This window comes from Helianthus annuus, chromosome 5 (genome assembly GCF_002127325.2).
Source record: "Helianthus annuus cultivar XRQ/B chromosome 5, HanXRQr2.0-SUNRISE, whole genome shotgun sequence".
Taxonomy (NCBI): Eukaryota; Viridiplantae; Streptophyta; class Magnoliopsida; order Asterales; family Asteraceae; genus Helianthus; species Helianthus annuus.
In genome coordinates this window covers 126,048,921-126,069,867 of record NC_035437.2, presented here as the reverse complement: position 1 = coordinate 126,069,867, position 20,947 = coordinate 126,048,921, and the positions used below count along the sequence as shown (strand labels likewise).

General features: G+C 34.6%; 3 protein-coding genes and 1 long non-coding RNA gene across 4 annotated transcripts; 1 reads left to right on the top strand and 3 right to left on the bottom strand.

Annotated features, from left to right (window-relative positions):
- The first annotated feature begins 1,790 nt into the window (after window positions 1–1,790).
- LOC110939125 lies at window positions 1,791–3,400 on the top strand. The gene is made up of 4 exons (XR_002591989.2): window positions 1,791–1,864; window positions 2,367–2,476; window positions 2,766–2,816; window positions 3,228–3,400. It is a non-coding gene; the product is annotated as an uncharacterized LOC110939125 (long non-coding RNA).
- Window positions 3,401–6,470: 3,070 nt separating this feature from the next.
- LOC110943562 (histone H4) lies at window positions 6,471–7,021 on the bottom strand. Its single transcript, XM_022185303.2, has one exon. The coding sequence runs from the start codon at window positions 6,961–6,963 to the stop codon at window positions 6,652–6,654; it is 312 nt and encodes a 103-aa protein (XP_022040995.1). The 5' UTR covers window positions 6,964–7,021; the 3' UTR covers window positions 6,471–6,651.
- Window positions 7,022–14,564: 7,543 nt separating this feature from the next.
- Window positions 14,565–16,508, bottom strand: LOC110939126. Its single transcript, XM_035990183.1, has 2 exons — window positions 15,017–16,508; window positions 14,565–14,942 (listed from the first exon to the last, which is right to left on the bottom strand). Exon 1 carries the CDS (start codon window positions 15,904–15,906, stop codon window positions 15,127–15,129), a length of 780 nt encoding a protein of 259 aa, XP_035846076.1. The 5' UTR covers window positions 15,907–16,508; the 3' UTR covers window positions 14,565–14,942; window positions 15,017–15,126.
- Window positions 16,509–16,702: 194 nt separating this feature from the next.
- LOC110941219 (rhomboid-like protein 14, mitochondrial) lies at window positions 16,703–19,095 on the bottom strand. The gene is made up of 2 exons (XM_022182845.2): window positions 18,714–19,095; window positions 16,703–17,595 (listed from the first exon to the last, which is right to left on the bottom strand). The coding sequence occupies exons 1-2, from the start codon at window positions 18,924–18,926 to the stop codon at window positions 16,816–16,818; spliced, it is 993 nt and encodes a 330-aa protein (XP_022038537.1). The 5' UTR covers window positions 18,927–19,095; the 3' UTR covers window positions 16,703–16,815.
- Between the last annotated feature and the right edge of the window lie 1,852 nt (window positions 19,096–20,947).

The window sequence follows — 20,947 nt, the reverse complement described above, 5'->3', positions numbered from 1 at the left end:
TGGTTGATATAAACATTGTAATCACTCTTAATTAGGGCTGCAAACGAACCAAACGTACGGCGAACAGTTCGTGAACCGTTCGGCGGGAAGTTCGTTTGTGTTCGTTCGTTAATGTTCGTGAACATTCGGTAACGTGTTCGCTTGTGTTCGATAGTTCATTAGTGTTTTTAGTTTTTATATTTATTTAAATACTTCAAAATTCGGACAAATTAAATATCTAATAAGTGTAAGTGTATTATATATTTGGTTCATGAACGATTGTTTTTGTTCGTTTGTTTCCATTTGTGTTCATGAACATTAGTGTGTGCTCATTTGTGTTCGTCAACATTCGTTTTTGTTCTTTGCCTAAAATTAACAAACAAACACGAACAAGTTCATTTCCTTAACAAACGAACACAAACATAAAATCTCGTTCGATAAGTGTTCGTGAACTGAACGGTTCGGTTCGCGAACACATATATTTCTTAACAAACGAACACGAACAAGTTCTTGTTCGTGTTCGTTTGGTTCGTTTGCAGCCTTAGAAATATCCAATTATATATTTAGAAAAATACCCAAAACCAATATTTTTATTTTCAAAATCACTTAAATTGTAAATAATTACAAAAATAATAATTTATCAGGCTAATCGTTCAACAAGTGCCAAAATTATTCCAAATTATTAGAAACTCATTTAGTGGAATAACAAATCTGATTTTAAGTTTAATATGTATTTATATTTCAAATAATCAAATTTATAAAAGAATATATTTATTACTTAATTTTATAAGATCAACTAATTGCATATAATTACCAACAATTACAGCCTGTTTCCTGACATTTTCTTTGAGCAATTCTCCCGATGAAAAAGGAAAACAATCGAATTTCTTTAAAAATGCAGAATATTTATATATTATATAAAAAATAAAGTAGTAACAATGTTTAATATATTTATATTGATTTATTTTCTATTTTTAATTGATTTCTACATGATAAAATTCATGAATTATGAATGTATAAGATTATAATATTATTACATTCTTTAATCGTGAGATAAGGATTATATAGAAATTTATGATTTACTTTTTTTTATATATTAAACCCATGTAATACACAGGTTTATAATACTTACAAGTTAAGATGATAGTTAATCTAGATTTTTTTTAATCCTTTGTAATACACGGGTTTATAAGATAGTGTCCTTCGTATTTTAAGTTACCTCTTGTATTAAACAAGAATTGACTAAAGTGCCCCTCATGTAAAGGACAGGTACCTGGATTTTAAGGAATAACATGGATGCAGTTATTTTTAGGGGTAAAAAAGTTAGGAAATGACATTGGTGGTTGAAGTATTATAAATTCCTTTATGAGCTGAAAGAGCTAAAGGAACTTAACCACATGCGTCAAAAACGTAATTTACTTTTTTCATTAAAAGGGTAAAAATAAATTCAATTTGCCCTAGTAATGTGCAAGACACGTAATCGAACTTTACATATAAAATTAACGGTCGTTAAACAACAACACATAAACTATCACAGCATATGAAATAAAGGATCAACTTTTTCGGTTCGTTATATTTAGGATTAAAAGTGAAATTCACAATATACCTAAAGGTCGAAAACTCTAATTTACTAGTAAAAGAATAACTTTATTTGCATTATGATAGATCAAAATGATATTATCTATAATAGTTGGGTTCCATTTTGAAAGCTCTTAAAATTCTTAGGGTAATTATAGTAAAATTTGCATTAGGGTAACCCCACAGTTCCTATTTAAACGAACACAATACCATTTTCATTACAATCACTCAATCACCGCCGCACCCTTTCTTCTCTTATTCATCCACATCCTTGCCCCAAAGATGGCATCTCTTTTTCGGTGCAAATGTAAGAGCTTTTATTTGTTTTACTTTTATCTAATTTGATTTGCCTCATAATCTTTCTTTACATTTTTAAAAATCACTTTCTGTTTTCAAAAGTACTAATGTGAGAATTTTGGTTTAATTAATTGTATGGATATGTATGCTTTGATTTTGTTGGTATTGATGTAACATATACGCATACTAACTCTATCGGTTTGAAAATTTAAGAAATTCATTACCAAATACATTTTTAAAATTTTTATTTTTGTATAAGCATGTTCTAGAATGGATCTAGAAACAAATGAAGAAGAATTTGTAAAAAATATTTTTTTGTTCCTTATTTGACGTGTAGTTATGAGAATTTTTTTGTTCCTTATTTGAGGTGTAGTTATGAGGATTTTGTTTTTTTTTTTTTTTTGTTGCTTATAAATGTTAGGTTTGCTATTATTCACCGATCTCACATCACTTTGACGTGTAGTTATGAGGATTTTATGTTTGTTGCTTGTTTTGTTGGTTATAAATATTAGGTTTGGTGTTATTCACCGATCTCACATCACAAACGGGTCTGGCTAATCATTTAGGAGCAGACTGTAGCATGTTGATTGTTCATAGCGTTTCAAGGGAGCAATTGAGAAAGGTAAAATCCAAAACGATTCAAACTACTTGAGAAAGTTAAAGGCGAAATTGAAATATATATATATATATATATATATAGTTTTATATAATCTGATATGGATTAAAACAAAATTATAATATTAAGGTGTGATTTTTACTTAACAATGATGATCTATATATATATTACCACCTAAAGCCTTTTGACATGGTAAATTATATTATATAAAAAATAGAAAATAATTCAAATTTTATTTTTGTTTTTATTTTTTCGTATGTGTTTGGGTTATCTAAGTTTGCTTGTCATATGTCAGGCTGGTTTATCTCAAACGTCTCGATGAAACCCGCGATTGGTGGTGTGTGAGGTAAAGGCACACCTATTATTGTTTCCTAGTTTGATAACTGTATAGTTGTTTTATACAGGGTTGCCTACTTAATAAAAAAAGTAAACCCTATGTTTGGACCCCCAAATTTTTTAGATCCTCATTTTGAAATATCATGTATTTATAAAAATATAATAACGGATATTTATATATGCAATTGGTTTAATTTACCTACACATAACAATTAGAGTACGGTTTTTTCTTCTAGATAACAACTGAAGCTTTTAGTTCTATTGAATTTAAAATGATTTGGCTTTTTGGTCATATTTTAACACCATATTTTTTACATGAACCCAAATAACCCTTATTTTAATGTTTGAATGTATTATTTACGTTGAACAAAACTAGTGGACTTGCCAACTTTCTGTTGACACTCTTATGCATGATTTGCAGGTCGTTAGGTACATCAGTGCACAGAAACTTGCAGTCTGAGGAGCTTGAAGTGTCATGTTGTGTGTTGTTTGAAGAGAACATTTAATATTATGCATTTTAAAACAATATGGTTTTGGTTGTTTTGAAACATTTACTTTTGCTTCCGCTGAATACATACTTTTGTTTGAAACGTTTATTTTGGAATACACTATTCATGTTGGACATGATGATTGTGTTTAATATTCTTTACTATAAGTACGATATGATTAGTGGCTAGATCCTGGTACATCACACGCCTTGCGGTAAAACCAGCATATGGTAATTTGGGGGTGTGACATAATAAACCAAAATCAAATGCTTGTATCCCACACCCACAATGGTGTGACTAAATAAGGTCGCGATACCAACTTCCCATAGTAATGAAAAAAGGTCATCCCACGAAAGAAAATGTGAGTCGATACCACATTTCATACTCATGAGGAAAGGGCGTGAATCCACAATATGCTTGCTTGACTAAATTCAATAACCGAATGAACACATAACCTAATAATTAATCAACTACACATTGATATTGCATGCTTGATTATAATTAGAAATGAATAAGAAAATTTTTGATGGAATGATACACCCCAAAAAGTTATTGCAAAAAGGGGAATATAATTTACTCACTGTTTGTGAAGATTCGATCCACTAAATATACAACCACACCATTTGTGAAATTCGACAAGATATTTATCGTAGGAATTAATATAACAAACCCTAAAGATTTATAAAATAAATAACAAGCAACAACTCTACGAAATTGGGTTCCCCTCTTTGGAGACTTAAAATACTAACAATATGTCTTTTGTATAAACTGAATGCACTCGCCAGTATTTTTCGCTGATCAAATCTTCTTAAAACATGTTTCAGGTAGTTTATATTGAAGAAAAGGAAAAGTGTCGCGCAGCACTCCAGCTTAAATGAAGCGGCTCAGTAAATAGAAATAAACATGTTTTTTTGTAATCAAAGGATTTCCCAGTGAAATTCTTTTCTTGTAAATAAAGGGTTTATCCCGAAATTAATAATAAAATAATTCGATGTTTTTAAAAACTCTGATATTATTTTTCTAACAACATGGTCCTGTTGAAATTTCCGCTGCCAATTCAATACCGATACCACGGGTTTCTGTCACGCGGCTTTCGAACCAGGCAAAATGGTTCGGGGGTCGTGACAATATGACATTTTCACATGAAAAAAAAACTTAAAAAATTACTACCCGCTTGGAAGTTCTTCTAATCACACTCATTTTGTTGATATGGCAAGCGTAGAATGACAAACTTTTTTACAATAAAAATGGCGTAATTTGTCGCAACCCCTCGTCCCTTAACAACCCGGGAACGGGCGGCTGCGACCAGTTTCGGTGGTATCTGTTGTTTTATCCATTTTGGCAGCGGAATTTACATCAGGACCGTAGTTAGGAAATATTTTATCAGAGAAAAATACCACACTTTTATAATATCAAATACATGGGAAATTCCCAAGTTTCAGTACACACATTTTCATAGGGATAAAACCCTATTTTATTTAATAAAAACATCTATTTATTTTAGGTAACTTTATTGCCACTTTTCCAAGCCTTCAGTGATATCCAGCTGGCTTCTATTTGGCTTTCACATTTTGTTACCTGAAACGCGTTTTAAAAACATTTTGTCAGTGGGAAATACTGGTGAGTGAATCTCAGTTTAATCAAGTTTAAATAAAAACCATTGTACAGTATTGAGGGCGGTCGCGCAATTACATTTGTTTCCAAGTCTTACTAATTACCACCCACGGTACTGTCAACCCGACTTGTGGAAATGTTACTCCTCGCAAGGTAGTAACAAATTTTGTATACAAAACCCCAAATATACCGACGATAATTGTATCCTTACAAATACTCAATAACTTCTTAATGTAAATTAATTAAGTGAGGTTTTGTAAAAACAGTTGCAAAAAGAAGATTACTCACATTGCTGTCTTAAATTATCCTTTAGGGTTTCCTGGTGACAATCTATAAATTACATAAATGCATACGCGTTAGTATAATAACTTATTTTAACATTAGTAATACCCTCCCCGAGACGGCATTCTAGCGACTACCTCGGGCAGAACCACAACAGCCGTTACGGAACCCTAGATCAATCGGGCAGCGTATCTAATACGTATCCAGAGGTTATGATACTTACAACGGAGCAGAACTTCGTTATTTAGGGGGATATTATACCCGAGTATAGTGCCTACTATATAGTAATTCGAGAGAGAAAGTGAGAATTGAGCGACGGAAACTGAAGGCCCGAGCTCCCATTATATAGGAGCTGATTTCGGGTTTCACGCGGCCCGTGTAAGGTGAGACCACGGGCTACACGGCCTGCGTAGTAGACTGGGTAGGCCCTAGCCTGGCCCAGTCATCGCACTAGCTCCGCCACGATGATGACACGTGGCAGCACCGGGTGTCGCCTGAGCTTGTAGCTGTCCCGGCCCGCGTAAGCAGTAGCCAAAGGCTATGCGCCCCGCGAGCGCCCATAAAATTTTGTTTTTAATTAATTTTTATCAAAAATAAAGGTATTTAGGCTCGGTTTTCACATACGGGGTGTATTTTAGGACATTTTAGGATATTTTAAAATATTTTAGGGCATCAGAAAAATTCAAGAGGGTTGTTATATAATTCATAAGGTTATTCAAGACGTGAAGGAAATCTCGCCGCGATGGATTAAAGAACAAGCAAAAATTGAGGTGACGCCGTGGGACGAGTGGAGATATTTTAAATATAATGTTTGATTGTTTAGTTTCTGTTTCTCCTCTGTTTTCATTGTATCAGTTGCATTATTATTTTTGTTCTTATTTTGTTATGTCTTGTTTTCTTTGTATCAGTTGTGTTCTTGGCGCCTTAGTTTCTTGCTAAGGGGTCATTGATTTGTGTTAAACAAAGGTTTCGTTTGCCACTAGAAAAAAAATATATAATCACACTCAAACATCCTACAATCAACTATATTAGAATATACATATATAGAACTAGATTCATTTGTGAATAACCCGCTTGGTTGTAAATGGCATACACGGTCAATGCTCCACAAGACCACAACTAAGCAAATGCCTTACAAATACCTGATTATGAACTCAATACACTAACAATACCAACTTGAAAACCCAATTCTCTATAAATTTACCAAGCATTAATCAATATTAAGTACACTTAATCAATGGTTACCCAAACAAAATCAAAAGCAATTCACAGTATCGCTATAGCTGAACGCTGATTATTGAATTGATTTCAAATTGAGCTGCAGTGCCTTCAACACAATTATCAAAACAATCAACAGTCAAACAAAAGAACATTGATCATAACAATCGAACCCTTCGTTAACGAAACTTTCAATTTACACATAACCCTAACCAAAACAACAAAACATAAAAGCTAACAATTTCAACCTCCAAATCCATATAGGGTCCTCCCCTGCCTCTTAAGGGCATAGACAACATCCATAGCAGTGACCGTCTTCCTGCGAGCATGCTCAGTATATGTAACCGCATCACGAATCACATTCTCCAAAAAGATCTTCAACACACCACGAGTCTCCTCGTAGATCAACCCACTGATCCTCTTCACTCCTCCTCTTCTCGCCAGCCTCCTGATCGCCGGCTTCGTGATCCCCTGAATGTTATCTCGGAGAACCTTTCGGTGACGCTTTGCTCCGCCCTTTCCCAGCCCCTTTCCTCCCTTACCACGGCCTGACATTGTTCGACAATGCTGATTTGAGATTTAGTGGTGATTTGATGGATGTGAAGGTGTGAGAGAGTGTTAGGGTTTATAAAAGGGGGGAAAGTGTTATTGGGGGTGAGGGGTTTGAATGGACGGTGGATGTGGGTTGGGATGGACGGTAGAGATGGCGATCCGTGTGGTGTGGTTTTTTGGGTTGTGAGGCGTTGATTAGTGTAGATCGGACGGTGGGTAATACACAAAGTGACTCGGATGATGATAAATGGAAAGGATTAAAAAAAAGTCGCTAAATACGATTGCCAACCACTTCCGGATGCCCCGACCCATGCTATAACTTAATCGAATTTTGTTTATTTTTTTCACCATGCTATAACTTAATCAAATACCTTTTTTCTCTAAATTTTGTTTATTTTTTTCACAACCTCTCATATGAGATTTTTCTATCTTTAATTCTATGTTACTCATATACATTATTTAGTCTATTTTGATATGTAGTGTAAACTATTTCGTTTACAATCCATATAGTTTAACTATTCATTTTTGTGTTTGAAAGATCCACATGATTTTGCTATTCTATTGTGCATGTTGTTCAATTTTTTGTTCTTGTGTATCATGTGTGGTTTGTTGTGATCTATTTCCAACGACTTGCATCATTTTCTTTACCATCATGTTCTTGTTAATGTTAAAGGTTTTTACAAGGTTTTCTTTGCATTGTTTTAAAGGTTATGATCATTGTGTCTTTTAATTGGATTTTGGTCATTACGTTTTTACTACGGTTTCTATACGTTGTGTTATTATCAACACTTATAATACAATGTTAATTTTGGCTTTGTCCATTGCATTTTTTGTCGGAACATATAACACAATGTACGACATAATGAATATGGTGTTATATTTCTGTTTTTTATACATTGTGTTATTGGTTCTGATTATTGTGTTTTTCAACTAGGTGAGTTTTAGGTTATGGTCATTGTGTTTAGTCTGCTTATCTATTGTGTTTTAATTTGTTGTTCATTTTGTTTTTGTTTGTTTTGTCCATTGTGTTTTAGTTTATTTTCATTGTGTTTTTAGTTTGTTGTTCATTGTGTTTTTAGTCTGTTATCTATTTTGTCTTTATCTGCTGTCATCAATTGTGTTTTTAGCAGGGGCGGCCCTGGGGGTGGGCGGGGAGGACCACCGGCCAGGGTCCATGATTCCGAGAGGCACCTTTTCTTTAAATCCGATACATATATATTAAATCCGATACATCACAAGATTCAAAGGATTATGGAGATAAGGGTGGAGATAGGAGATAACACGAAAAAAACGAGTCGAGTTCTAGTCGGATTAGGATTTCTGGATTGTCGGAAATGGCGCCGGAAATTCGAAGAAGGAGAATGCGTCTGGAGATTTGTTTTTGGTTTAAAAGTTTGAGCTTTTGTGCTATACTGGTCCTCATAGTTTGAAAGTTCACTTAAAAGTTTTAAACAACTTTAATATTTAACATCTTTGCCCTTTTGTTTAAGGAAAACTTAAGACTTGATAACTTCTGTAACTTTTCTTTCTTTTGTTCTTTATAAAAATCAAACTTTTATAAGACTTATTATTTATTTAAAGATCCTTGAACTTTAAAAGTTTTATAAAATTATATATTACCACTATTAAATTCTAATAATTTATAGAATTATTTATTTAATACCAAATTTTATAAAAAATATATGATATTTGGTAAATGGTAAAATAAAAAGGCAAATGAAATCGAGTCGTTTATTAATTAACAATTATGTTACACGTACAATGTGATAAATGGAATAATGGAAAATATAGTATTGTTACATGAACAGTTGAATGACAGCCCGCCACGCACCACCCTAGAAATTCCAGCAATTCTTTGGGGCACATTTTTTTTCCAGCTCGAACAGGGCACCTGAATTCTCAGGGCCGGCCCTGGTTTTAGTATACTTTCTATTATGTTTTTAGTTTGACACTCATTATGTTTTACGTTATGTCCATTGTATCTTTTATCTGTTGTCATCGATTGTGTTTTTGGTTTACTTTACATTGTGTTTTACGTTATGTTTGTTGTGCAATACGCAACTAGGTTTTCGATTTTTTTTTTTTTTTTTACAAATTTAACAATAGGTTACTCATATTAAAGATAAAAAGTTGCTTGATTTTATGGTATATTAAAAAAATGACGTATAAAAAAAGTTACGGTTGTTTAAAAAATGAGGGGAGGGGATAACATGTGACTTGCATATGCATGTTTTTAGGCATGTGACTTGCATACTATAACTCAGCTAGAAAAAGAGAAAACACTAGAGAAATATTTTATCAGAAAGTTTCATAGAATTTAGAAATATTTTATTAGAAAGTTTCATAAAAATGACCGAATCACCCTTTTCGTTAACAAAAATAATGGATGAAGTTAACCCACTAAAATGACAACGGTGAAACCTTTTCGGACCCACATGTGAAAAATGAAACATTTGGACTAAACTTTCAAAATGGCCCAAACCACCGGGACTAAAATAACATTTAACTCTTTTTATTTTTTCACATAAATCAAAAACACCTTAACCCGGTGTAACCTCGGGCGCTTGAGCCATCTCAGGCAATACACATATTGTTCGTGGAAGACAGACACGTTCGTCTAACAAGAGGCATAAAATTTGTTTTAAGAAATCCGTATCAAATACGATTCTCAACTATAACCGACAATGATTATTTATTTATTTATTCTTATAGCGGAGGTTCGTGCAATAAGGGAATCAGTTGAAGTTTTCTAAAGACATCAACTTCAATGAAAATTGGTATATATAACTGTGTTTTATATTTTATCCGACTTTGTAAACGGTATTGTACAAACATATTTTCTATTAATAATGACAACCTTGTTATTATTCATCTTATTATATTATTTAATAAAATGTGAAACCATTTTCTAAATGTGTGTATAAGATGTTATTTTTTACCGATTAGAAAGCTACGAGAATCCACGTATATTGTTTTCAGACATCAAATATTGACTTTGGTGTACGTGGTCAAAACATAAAATATATATAAAGGGTATAAGTGCTGTTCAAAAACTAATATTTTGAAATTCGGTTAAAAGAGGACCTTTACATGAATTGTGTTTTGACACAAATAGACTATAGTGAACCGAGAGAAATAAACCTAAGTTACTATTATATTTTGAATCCCACACGCTATCTGTCAATGGCTAAAAAACAAACAAAACATTTTTTTCTACTCTAAACCAGTAGTACAGTATGGATACAGACTCCAGCCTACTGCTCCGCATAGAGTAAGAATTAAGACTTTCAAACACTCTAATGAACGTTCAACCTATTTATTAATTTTTTTTCAATGTGATATAGGGCCATACATTTGTTCGATCAAATAGTTGGTCAAATCTTCCTTCGCAGGTGGGATTTGGTAATTTTGGCCATTAACCCCTTGTACATTTAGGTCAAAATGAATTCAAATAAAAAAGAGGTTGGATGTGATTTTTACATAAACATGGTGAACTTAATTTTTTTAACATCAATTGTTACTCTCACTTTATGTTACACCACCAATTCTAAATTACTTTTCTTTGCCCAAGCTTTAACTTGAGATATCCCTTAGCTATATGCCTCTACCAAGTAAGTTAACCCCAAATTGACGGAAAACTTCAATTAATTGACTCAAATGACGAGTTTTGCAACACTTACAAGTGCTTTACAATAAGAACCACATGAACAAAACTTTCTTGGTGTTTTAAAGTGGATGATATATCAGACAAGTTTACAAGCAACAACAATCATACCCAGTAAATTCTATATTCTGTTGGGGAATTTTCAGAAACCGGACGATCAGAGAGGCGTGTAATCACTCTCAGATCAAATTATTTCGGTGGTTCACCCGAATAATTCAATCGGATACAACTCTGATTTCGAGAAATTGAACTAGTGTATGTTGTTTGTGTGAATTGATGAACCAGAAAAATTGTGATAAAAAAATGAATACAAAATTGGGTTTTGGGGTGTAATTGCCCAATGGCAGTTAACTCTAATTTTAGGACAAAACTGCCATTAAACTGCCATTTCGAAAATGTGGCAAAATTCAGAAAATAAAATTTTCTGACACATTTTTATTAAAGCAATTTAATAAAAATAAAAATTTTCCCCAGCCAGGGGCTCTGCCCCTTGGACCCCGCCAGGGGCTGCCGCCCCTTGGACCCTGCTCCCAGGGGCGCTGCCCCTTGGAACCCCCGTAGAGTACGGGCTCCGCCTGTATACTTCGAATAATAATAACTCAAACAAGCGTGCACTCCCGCACCTCCTAACTTGCTTGATGTGTATTATCATTCGCTTTGATCACCAAGTCAATCCCCGATTACACTAAAATATCTAACATTCCTCCCCCATTTTAGCGTAATCCTTGATTAACTTAACAAATTCATAACAAATCAAACTTATGCATAAATGAAATATCGCGACAATTGAATTTCACATTAGTATATTACACATTCCAAATATTCGAATATAGGGGTGTCGCTAAGGATTGAACCCTTTCTATTCAGTGAATACATGAAGATAATATACACACAAGTTTATATACTCTAATGTTCTTTCTTGACACTATTTTTACTAGCCTGTGTCCCATCCTTCAATAAACATATCAAAGCCAAGTCCTAGCTTCTTGAAGCGGCTAAACTTCATGCTCATATAGGTAGCTCTTTATTCTTGCACCTGCATATGCAATTTTTCAAAGAACTATTAAGAAGAAAACCTTCAACCTCCTTTAACTTGCAGGTCTGAACACATACCTTGGGATGATGCTACTAATGTGTTCCAATTTCTAGATGTTAAGCTTTCCACATTGAATTCAGCACCTAACGTCATATTAGGTGGGAATTGGGTATCTTAACACGAGAAATCTCAGGTGGACTTTAATACCATCCCTACAGCCGCCTTGTGCACAAGATCTCTACATAACTCTTTGGTTAAGTGGTCGGCTAAATTCTGTTGAGTTCTTACAAACTCGACCGATATCACCCCTTGCGTGATGAGCTCACGAATCATGCTGTGTCTAACACCTAAGTGTCTAGACTTCCCATTATACACTTGGCTATATGCCTTAGCCAAGGTAGCAGCACTATCACATCTAATAGATATTGGTGATATAGGTTTGGGCCACAATGGAATCTCATAAATCAAGTTTCTTAGCCACTCAGCTTCTTTGCCAGCTGCGGCTAATGCTACAAACTCAGATTCCATTGTCGAATCAGTTATGCAAGTCTGTTTCTTAGATGCCCAAGATATGGGACCTCCTCCGAGCAGAAAGGTCCATCCACTCGTGGAAGAATGATCTTCCTTGTTTTTAATCCAGCTTGCATCCGAATAACCTTCTAAAACCGAAGGAAATCCAGTATACGTCAAACCATATTTCATGGTTCCTTTCAAGTACCTAAATACTCGATTCATTGCTTGCCAATGACTTGCACCTGGATTGCTAGTATACCTACTAAGCTTTCCAACAGCATAAGCTATATCTGGTCTAGTGCTAATCATGGCATACATGAGGGATCCAATGGCCCTTGAATATTCAAGTTGGCTTACAGCTACACCTTCATTAGGTGAGAGCTTAAAAGCAGGATCCATTGGAGTGCTAACCGGAGAACTATCATGAAAATTAAACTTTTTCAACATCTTCTCAATATAATGAGACTGAGAGATAGATATGCCATTGTTCTCCCTTTTGATCCTTATACCAAGGATCACTTCCGCCTCCCCCAAGTCTTTCATATCAAAACAAGATGACAAAAATTTCTTTGTTTTATCAACTTGATCCTGGTCAGTACCGAAGATCAACATGTCATCTACATATAGACAAATTATGACTCCTTTCCTAGAATCATCAAATTTGCTATATACACACTTGTCTGCTTGGTTTAATACAAAACCATTAGACAAAACCACTTCATCAAACTTTTGATGCCACTGTTTTGGTGCTTGCTTTAAGCCATATAATGACTTAACTAGCTTACACACCTTATGCTCATTGCCAGACATAACAAAACCCTCTGGTTGTTTCATATATATCTCCTCATCCAAATCACCATTCAGGAAAGCAGTTTTCACATCCATTTGGTGAATTACAAGATTATGTATTGCAGCCAAGGCAACCAACAATCTAATAGTGGATATTCTTGCTACAAGAGCATATGTATCAAAGTAGTCAATTCCTTCCTTTTGTCTAAAGCCTTGGATAACCAATCGGGCTTTAAACTTTTCAATTGAACCATCTACTTTCATCTTCTTCTTGAAGATCCATTTACAACCAAGTGATTTACACCCAGGGGGTAGATAAGACAATTTCCAAGTGTTATTCTGCATAATAGAGTCCATCTCATCATTTATAACTTCTTTCCAGAAAGCTACATCTCGAGATGCCATGGCTTCACTATAGGTTTTAGGATCTTCCTCAATATTGAAGCAATATTGATATTGAATTTTAATTTCATCTCTAGATCCTTCAACCAAATATAGCTGAAAATCATCACCAAATGATTTAGCTTTTCTTGCTCTACCACTCCTCCTAAGTTCCGGAGGAGTATCAATCACTTGATCAGCCACGTGAGAGTTACTAGAGCTTGGAACCATGTCTCTAGGTCTAGGCATTGAAGATAATCTATTCTCATCATACTCTGCAGTTCTTGCCTCAATAACCGTATGCACTGACACGTAGTCATTTGGTTCTATAACATAGAACCTGTGAGAAAATGAATGCTCCGCATACCCAATGAAAATGCAGTCAATACCTCTTTCCCCTATGTTCCTTATTTTAGGATCAGTGAGCCTCACCACGGTTCTACAACCCCAAACTCTCAGCTTATGCAGCTCGGGTGGTTTTTTATACTAAAGCTCAAAAGGGGTGTTCTTGTTCCTTTTATTTGGAACCCTATTTAGCAAATAGCAGGCTGTCAACATAGCCTCACCCCAAAAGCCCTCACTTAGGCCCGAATAGGACAACATGGTATTAACCATTTCCTTTAAAGTCCTATTTTTCCTTTCCGCCACACCATTTTGTTCCGGTGTGTAAGGAGTTGTGGTATGGTGTATTATTCCAGTAGATTGGAAATACACCGGATCAAAATACTCACCACCTCTGTCCGTATGTAGGGTTTTGATCAACCCACTCCGATGAAGCTCTACTTCTTGTTTATAAATCTTAAACTTTTCAAGAGCTTCATCCTTAGCATGCAACAAATATACGTAACAAAATCTAGTAGCATCATCTATAAATGTTACTACATATTTTTTATTACCTAGAGATGGTGTAGCATGAAAATCACATAGATCACTATGTATCAAATCTAACACTTTAGTTTCCCTATGAACATGTTGCATGAAAGGCTTTTTGGTTATCTTATTCAACTTGCAAACATGGCATTTATCATTGTTTATGTTAATAGGCGGAATTAAGCTCATTTTAGACATTTCTTTAACTCTTTTATAATGTACATGTCCTAGTCTAGCATGCCATAATTCCGATTCAGTCAAGTTGTGTCTACTACTAGTTGAAGCTATGCAGTTTGCATTACTAGTTGAAGGTACATCATTAACATTACTAGTTGAAGCAACACAAACAGATTCATTCATAAACGAGACATCAACATTTAACATAAACATACCATTACATAGATAACCAAAACCAACAAAGGTACCATGTCTTGACAAGATATACTTGTCACTTTCCAATACTTGTTTGTACCCACAATTATTCAACACAATGCCACTTAACAGATTCTTTCGAATCCCAGGCGCATACAAAACATTGTTCAAAAGTAAAGTTTTTCCAAAAGTAAACACAAGATTCACAGTTCCTATTCCCTTGATTGGTTCAGTTGCAACGTTCCCCATCTTTATGATAGACCCGTCTTCGATTGGTTGAAAGTCTTTAAACCAACGAAGATCCTTGCATACATGACTTGTTGCACCCGAATCAACCCACCAAGCAATGTCATCATCCTGCACATAAAATGCCTCAGAAATTAGTGACACATAATTCTGAACCGAATTATTAAATTGTACTAAATTCTGACCTTGCTTGCCCTGGTCCTTGGACCCGCTAGAACCAGCCTCTTGCTTGTCCTTTGAACCAGACTTCTTGTTTTTCTTCATCAACTTACAGTCCTTCTTAAAGTGACCAACCTTACCACATTTCCAGCAAGGGTAATTCGGCTTTTGTTTGAACCCGAATTGTTGTTTCCTTGAAACTTGCGTTTCCCTTTGAACTTTTGTTTCCTTTGGACAATTCACCCGTTTCAACCATGTTCACAGAACTTGATCCAACCCGTTTCTTATCATCATTGACCAACACATTTTCCTGTGCTCTCAAGCCTTCTTCAATTCTGAAGTGGCTTCCAAGTTCAACCAAAGTTAACTCTACTTTCTGATGTTTCAGATTATGTTTAACATCTCTCCAGGAAGGAGGTAACTTGTCAATGATACTCGAAACAGAGATGGATTCATCCATCTTCATATCATGTTGGGCAAACTGCCCCAGAATTCGTAGCAATTCATGATATTGTTCCATCACAGGCCGTTCATCAACCATTCTGTAATTATTGAAATTACTGACAAGAAACTTCTTACTAGAAGAATCTTCTGCCATGTATTTGGCTTCCAATGTGTCCCACAGTAACTTTGCAGTTTCAACATTTTGATAAACATCAAATAAGGGATCAGACATACCGTTCAGGATGTGGCCAAGACAGATATAATTGTCGTTCTCCCACTTCGACCTCTTCCTGATTTGCTCCAGATTTCCCTCCTCCTGTATCTCCGGGATTGGAGTAGTCAACACGTACACAACCTTCAACGAAGTCAGAAGAAAATGCATCTTCTTCTGCCATCTTCGGAAGTCCACCCCTTCGAACTTCTTCAGTTTGTTCTCCTTGATTGTCATATCCTTCATCGATCCGCTTGCCATCTTCACAGAAAATAATTTGATCTTTGTTGGGGAATTTTCAGAAACCGGACGATCAGAGAGGCGTGTAATCACTCTCAGATCAAATTATTTCGGTGGTTCACCCGAATAGTTCAATCGGATACAACTCTGATTTCGAGAAATTGAACTAGTGTATGTTGTTTGTGTGAATTGATGAACAAGAAAAATTGTGATCAAAAAATGAATACGAAATTGGGTTTTGGGGTGTAACTGCCCAATGGCAGTTAACTCTAATTTTAGGACAAAACTGCCATTAAGCTGCCATTTCGAAAATGTGGCAAAATTCAGAAAATAAAATTTTCTGACACATTTTTATTAAAGCAATTTAATAAAAATAAAATTTTTCCCCAGCCAGGGGCTCTGCCCCTTGGACCCCGCCAGGGGGGCGCTGCCCCCTTGGAACCCCCGTAGAGTACGGGTTCCGCCCGTACATTTCGAATAATAATAACTTAAACAAGCATGCACTCCCGCACCTCCTAACTTGCTTAATGTGTATTATTATTCGCTTTGATCACCAAGTCAATCCCCGATTACACTAAAATATCTAACATATTCCAAACTATAGAGTTTGTGCCAACGGGGTTGATATTTGGTAAAATGCAAAAGTTGTACTAAAATCCAAGTGTTTCTATATGACTAGGAGGGATGTTCACAAGGGTTATTTGTTGATCTCAAATTGATAAAAAGTTCCATATTCGATCCAATATGTGCTTTCTATCATTCTATGCATACAAATGGTATAACCTTTTGCTATGTGTTGGCTTGGCAAGGATGAACATTAACAAAGAAGGTGAAGCACCAAGGATGCATTAACTTCTCCCAAACGAAATTTACATAAAAATGCCACCTTTATGATAAATTACAAAGTTGTCTTACATTATATACTAAAAATCATCTACCAAATCTTTGAATCCTTCGTTGCCGTATTTCATCTAAAGAAATATCCGAAGAAATATCAGAGTTCGACCCATGTAACGAATACAAACCATCATCACCACACTCTGTCCCGCACATCTCACACTCGCTTAACCACCCAGAGTTATCAAACGTACAAGCCCGACACCTCCATACACCACGCACGCTATCCCCACTGCCACCAGTCCTTCCCCTACCGAAAATCCGTTGCTGGCTAGGCCGCCAGAACCGCATCAGCGATCTTAAAGGCCAACCCAACACACTAGTCAACCCTTTAACCATTGCTGTCAAAGGAGAAGGACCTGCATATGAACCTTTTAACCGAAGATAAACAAGCCCCGCAAGAATCCCACCAAGATGGCCCAAAAAAGATACATTAGGAACAAGTAACTGGATCAGAATCAGTTCTGCCCAAGCTGCATGTTTTGAAGGTACCATAATCCCATGGACACTAGTGTAGCTATCCCACTGTGAATTGAGTACCACTTTCATTGCAAAGAGTACACCTGAGAATCCAGCTGAATATTCATGATAATAAGCTCTATCATAATCAAAAAACAGAAGTGATTTGGCTAATAACAGCGTGATTCCTTGTGACAATGCAAGCAGGGCTGCAACCATTGACGCAAACTCGGTACTTCCCATTGAGTTCTCCAACTGTATGCCTTTCCATAACAGAGACATCATGTTGTAGAACAGATGAGATTCACCAAGGTGATAGAACGCAGAGAAGAAAAAACGCTTCAGATCCTTATACTGCTCAACACAGAAAAACAATAAGGAATCAGAAATTCAAGTACTATAAGTCAAGAATTTGATCATATGTAAACGTTGAACAGATATAATAGCCTGATTGTTTAGGGCTTAATCCTAATTTCGTCAAAACAACATTTCAGTTTGATCATACAGGGTCCGATTCTCAATTACAAACCCCAGGGTTTCTTTAAGGCATAGTTATGCGTTAGGTGCATTCAAGGCGCATAGGTCTCGCCTGGGGCCTAGGCGCAAAGCGCATAAAAACGCGGACCTGAGAAAAAATGCGCACAAAAAAAAAAACTTCAAATATTTTTATATATTAGAAAAGTAATACTATTCTTCAATATGTAACATTTAATATCATCTATTTAGAACCAAAAGTTATAAAATGCTAGTATATTAGTGTAGAAAAATAGTTTTTGTTAGATAAAGTATAAATTTAGCTGGAATCTTGCCAAAATTTAGAGAATTTGGCATGAACCATCACCCAGAGAATTAAAGCGCAATTGCCTCGCCTTGCTAGGATTGGGCTTAGGCGCAAGAGGCGATGACTTTTAACAACTATGCTCTAAGGTTTATAAGAACATCCGATTAAAATTATTCAAATTAGCGCAAAAACTTCTTTTGACATTACAATCCTAAATTTCTTATTATAATAGCCTGATTTCATGAATTTGATCTTATTAGAATGTTGAGCAATAGCATGACTGTTTAGTGCTTAATGCTAATTTTATCGTAATTTCGTCAAAACATTGTTTCAATTCGATCATACGATTCTCAATTACAAACCCTAGGATTTAATATCTGATTAAAACTAGGGCAAAATTAAAAAAAGAAAACCCCAAACCTACCTGATTGTTTAGTAGTTTATGCTATTTTCATCGTCATTTCATCAACTCATTGTTTCAATTCGATCACACAGCGTCAGATTCTCAATTACAAACCCTAGGGTTTTACATCTGATTAAAATTAGTAAAACTACTAAAAAATAAAACCCTAAACCTACCTGATTGATTAGGGCTTTATGCTAATTTCATCAAAACATGTTTCAATTCAATCATACAACATCCAATTCTCAATTACAAACCCTAGAGAACAACATCTGAATAAAACCGTACCTTGAGGATGAGATAAGCATTGAAGAAGACGTCATCAATTGGGGGAATGACGTGATCAAGGAACGCCGGGCGTAGATAAATGAGTGTGTTGCCAGCAAGAAGAGCGGCGGTGACGGGAGGTTTCCGTTCAAGTCTCCGGTACTCGTTCGCTGCCTGTAATAACATCAACGGTATCATCCCGCTCGAGATGCCCCTGGGGTTTCTCCTCACCATCTCCGATCAATAGTTTGGTTAAGATACCGGAAAATTATGTTCACAAGCACAAGAAGATGACTGTCCGGTGATTGTGATCGGAGTGGGGATCAAGTAATGGAAGAGAGAATGATCTAGTAACTTCCCGATAGGGACTTCAACAACCTAATGACTTCCTTCGCAAGTTACTGATTTTTTAATCTATTTGACTATTAATGACTTCCTTCGCAAGTTACTGATTTTTTTTAATGTATTTGACCATTTGCTAGAGTTTTTTCTCAAACTAATGTAGTGTAGATAAAAAACTATTTACCTATTTAGATACTTTAAAAAATATTTACCTATTTGGGTACTTTTCTATATTCTTTTAATTTTTTACCAAATTTATATATATATTTTTTATTTTTCTACCCAAAGTAAAATTAGATTACTCACAGAATTAGAATCAGCAAAAATATGAGTAATTATTTTTTGTAAAAATATAAAAAAATCTGCAAATATTCAAAAAAAATCTGCAAAAATTCTACAAAAAAATCTGCGAAAAATCCACAAAAAATCTGCAATAATATATTAAAAAATTCTACAATAATTCTGCAAAGTTAAACAAAAATCTGCAAAAAATATTATAAGAAAACCATATTGTGTAGTTCTTTTGGGGTTAATATCTATAAAAAACAAACTACTTATACGTATAGAATATTTTTTGCAGATTTTTTTGAACTTTGCAGAATTATTGTAGAATTTTTTAATATATTTTTGCAGATTTTTTTGTGGATTTTTCGCAGATTTTTTTGTAGAATTTTTGCAGATTTTTCTTGAATATTTGCAGAATTTTTTATTTTTTTACAAAAATAATTACTCATATTTTTGCTGATTCTAATTCTGTGAGTAATCTAATTTTACTTTGGATAGAAAAATAAAAAGAAATGTATAAATTAGGTAAAAAATTAAGGGGATATAGAAAAGTATCCAAATAGGTAAATAATTTTCAAAGTACCCAAATAGGTAAATACTTTTTGTATCTACACTAGTTTGGGAAAAAACTCCATTTGCCCATGGCTTAAAAGCAAATGTTGTCTTATCTCTTAGATAAATAGGTTTTGGTTTTGATTCGTATAAGAAGAGTTTTTTTTCTATCATTAGCGAACCTAGAAATTTTTTTCTGGGTGTACGGAATATTTTTAAAGATTTTAGGCCCTTAACTATATAAAAAAATCGGTTCATAGTGAGTCGAATCGGGTCGGGTCATGTAAGACAAAGCACATTAAACTAAAAATTATATAATCATCAAAAACACGTCAAACGTCATTACAAACGTATTTAAAATTGTGCCCTACAGGTTTTCATTTTTATGAAATCTATTAAAAATATCATCTAGAGATACTAAACACTCCATCATTTCATTACATTCTTACTAATTCCTATCACATATGAATCGCTCCATAAGTTCATAAAACAACACTAAACACTTAAACAAAATAAACAATCATGTTCAACTATAGTCCATAGTTTTCAATTTTATTTTCAAAGATTAAAGCCCTAGTATTAGATGTTGATTACTTGTAACTAATCATTTAAACAAACAAAGTAATAAATAAAACAACAAAATCATTTAACTACAAGTTTAGAACAACCAAAAAAACATAAAAAGATTAAACCCTTGTGCATCTATATTTTTTCTTAATCATCACATAAAACAACAAAAAAATCAATAAAGAAACTATACTAGTTCTATATCGGAATTCTTGCGTAATATGGGTCGGTCATGCCGGAATTTTGGTTTTTCCGGCAAAAAAAGTCTTCCGGTCGTGAGTAGTGGCGTCAAGTTGCTGAGAGTTTTTTTGGGCGGGATTTGGAATTGGAATGGGTGGATGGGTTTGGGTTATTATTTTTATTTTATTTTATTTATTTATTTTTTTTTGAATGGCTAACGTTGCACACCATGGGGATTGAACCCCTGACCTCTCCTATCCTAAGATCTATCTAAACTCAACAACACCACTGGGCTATTCCCAAGTGGATGGTTATTTTATTTAGTTTAA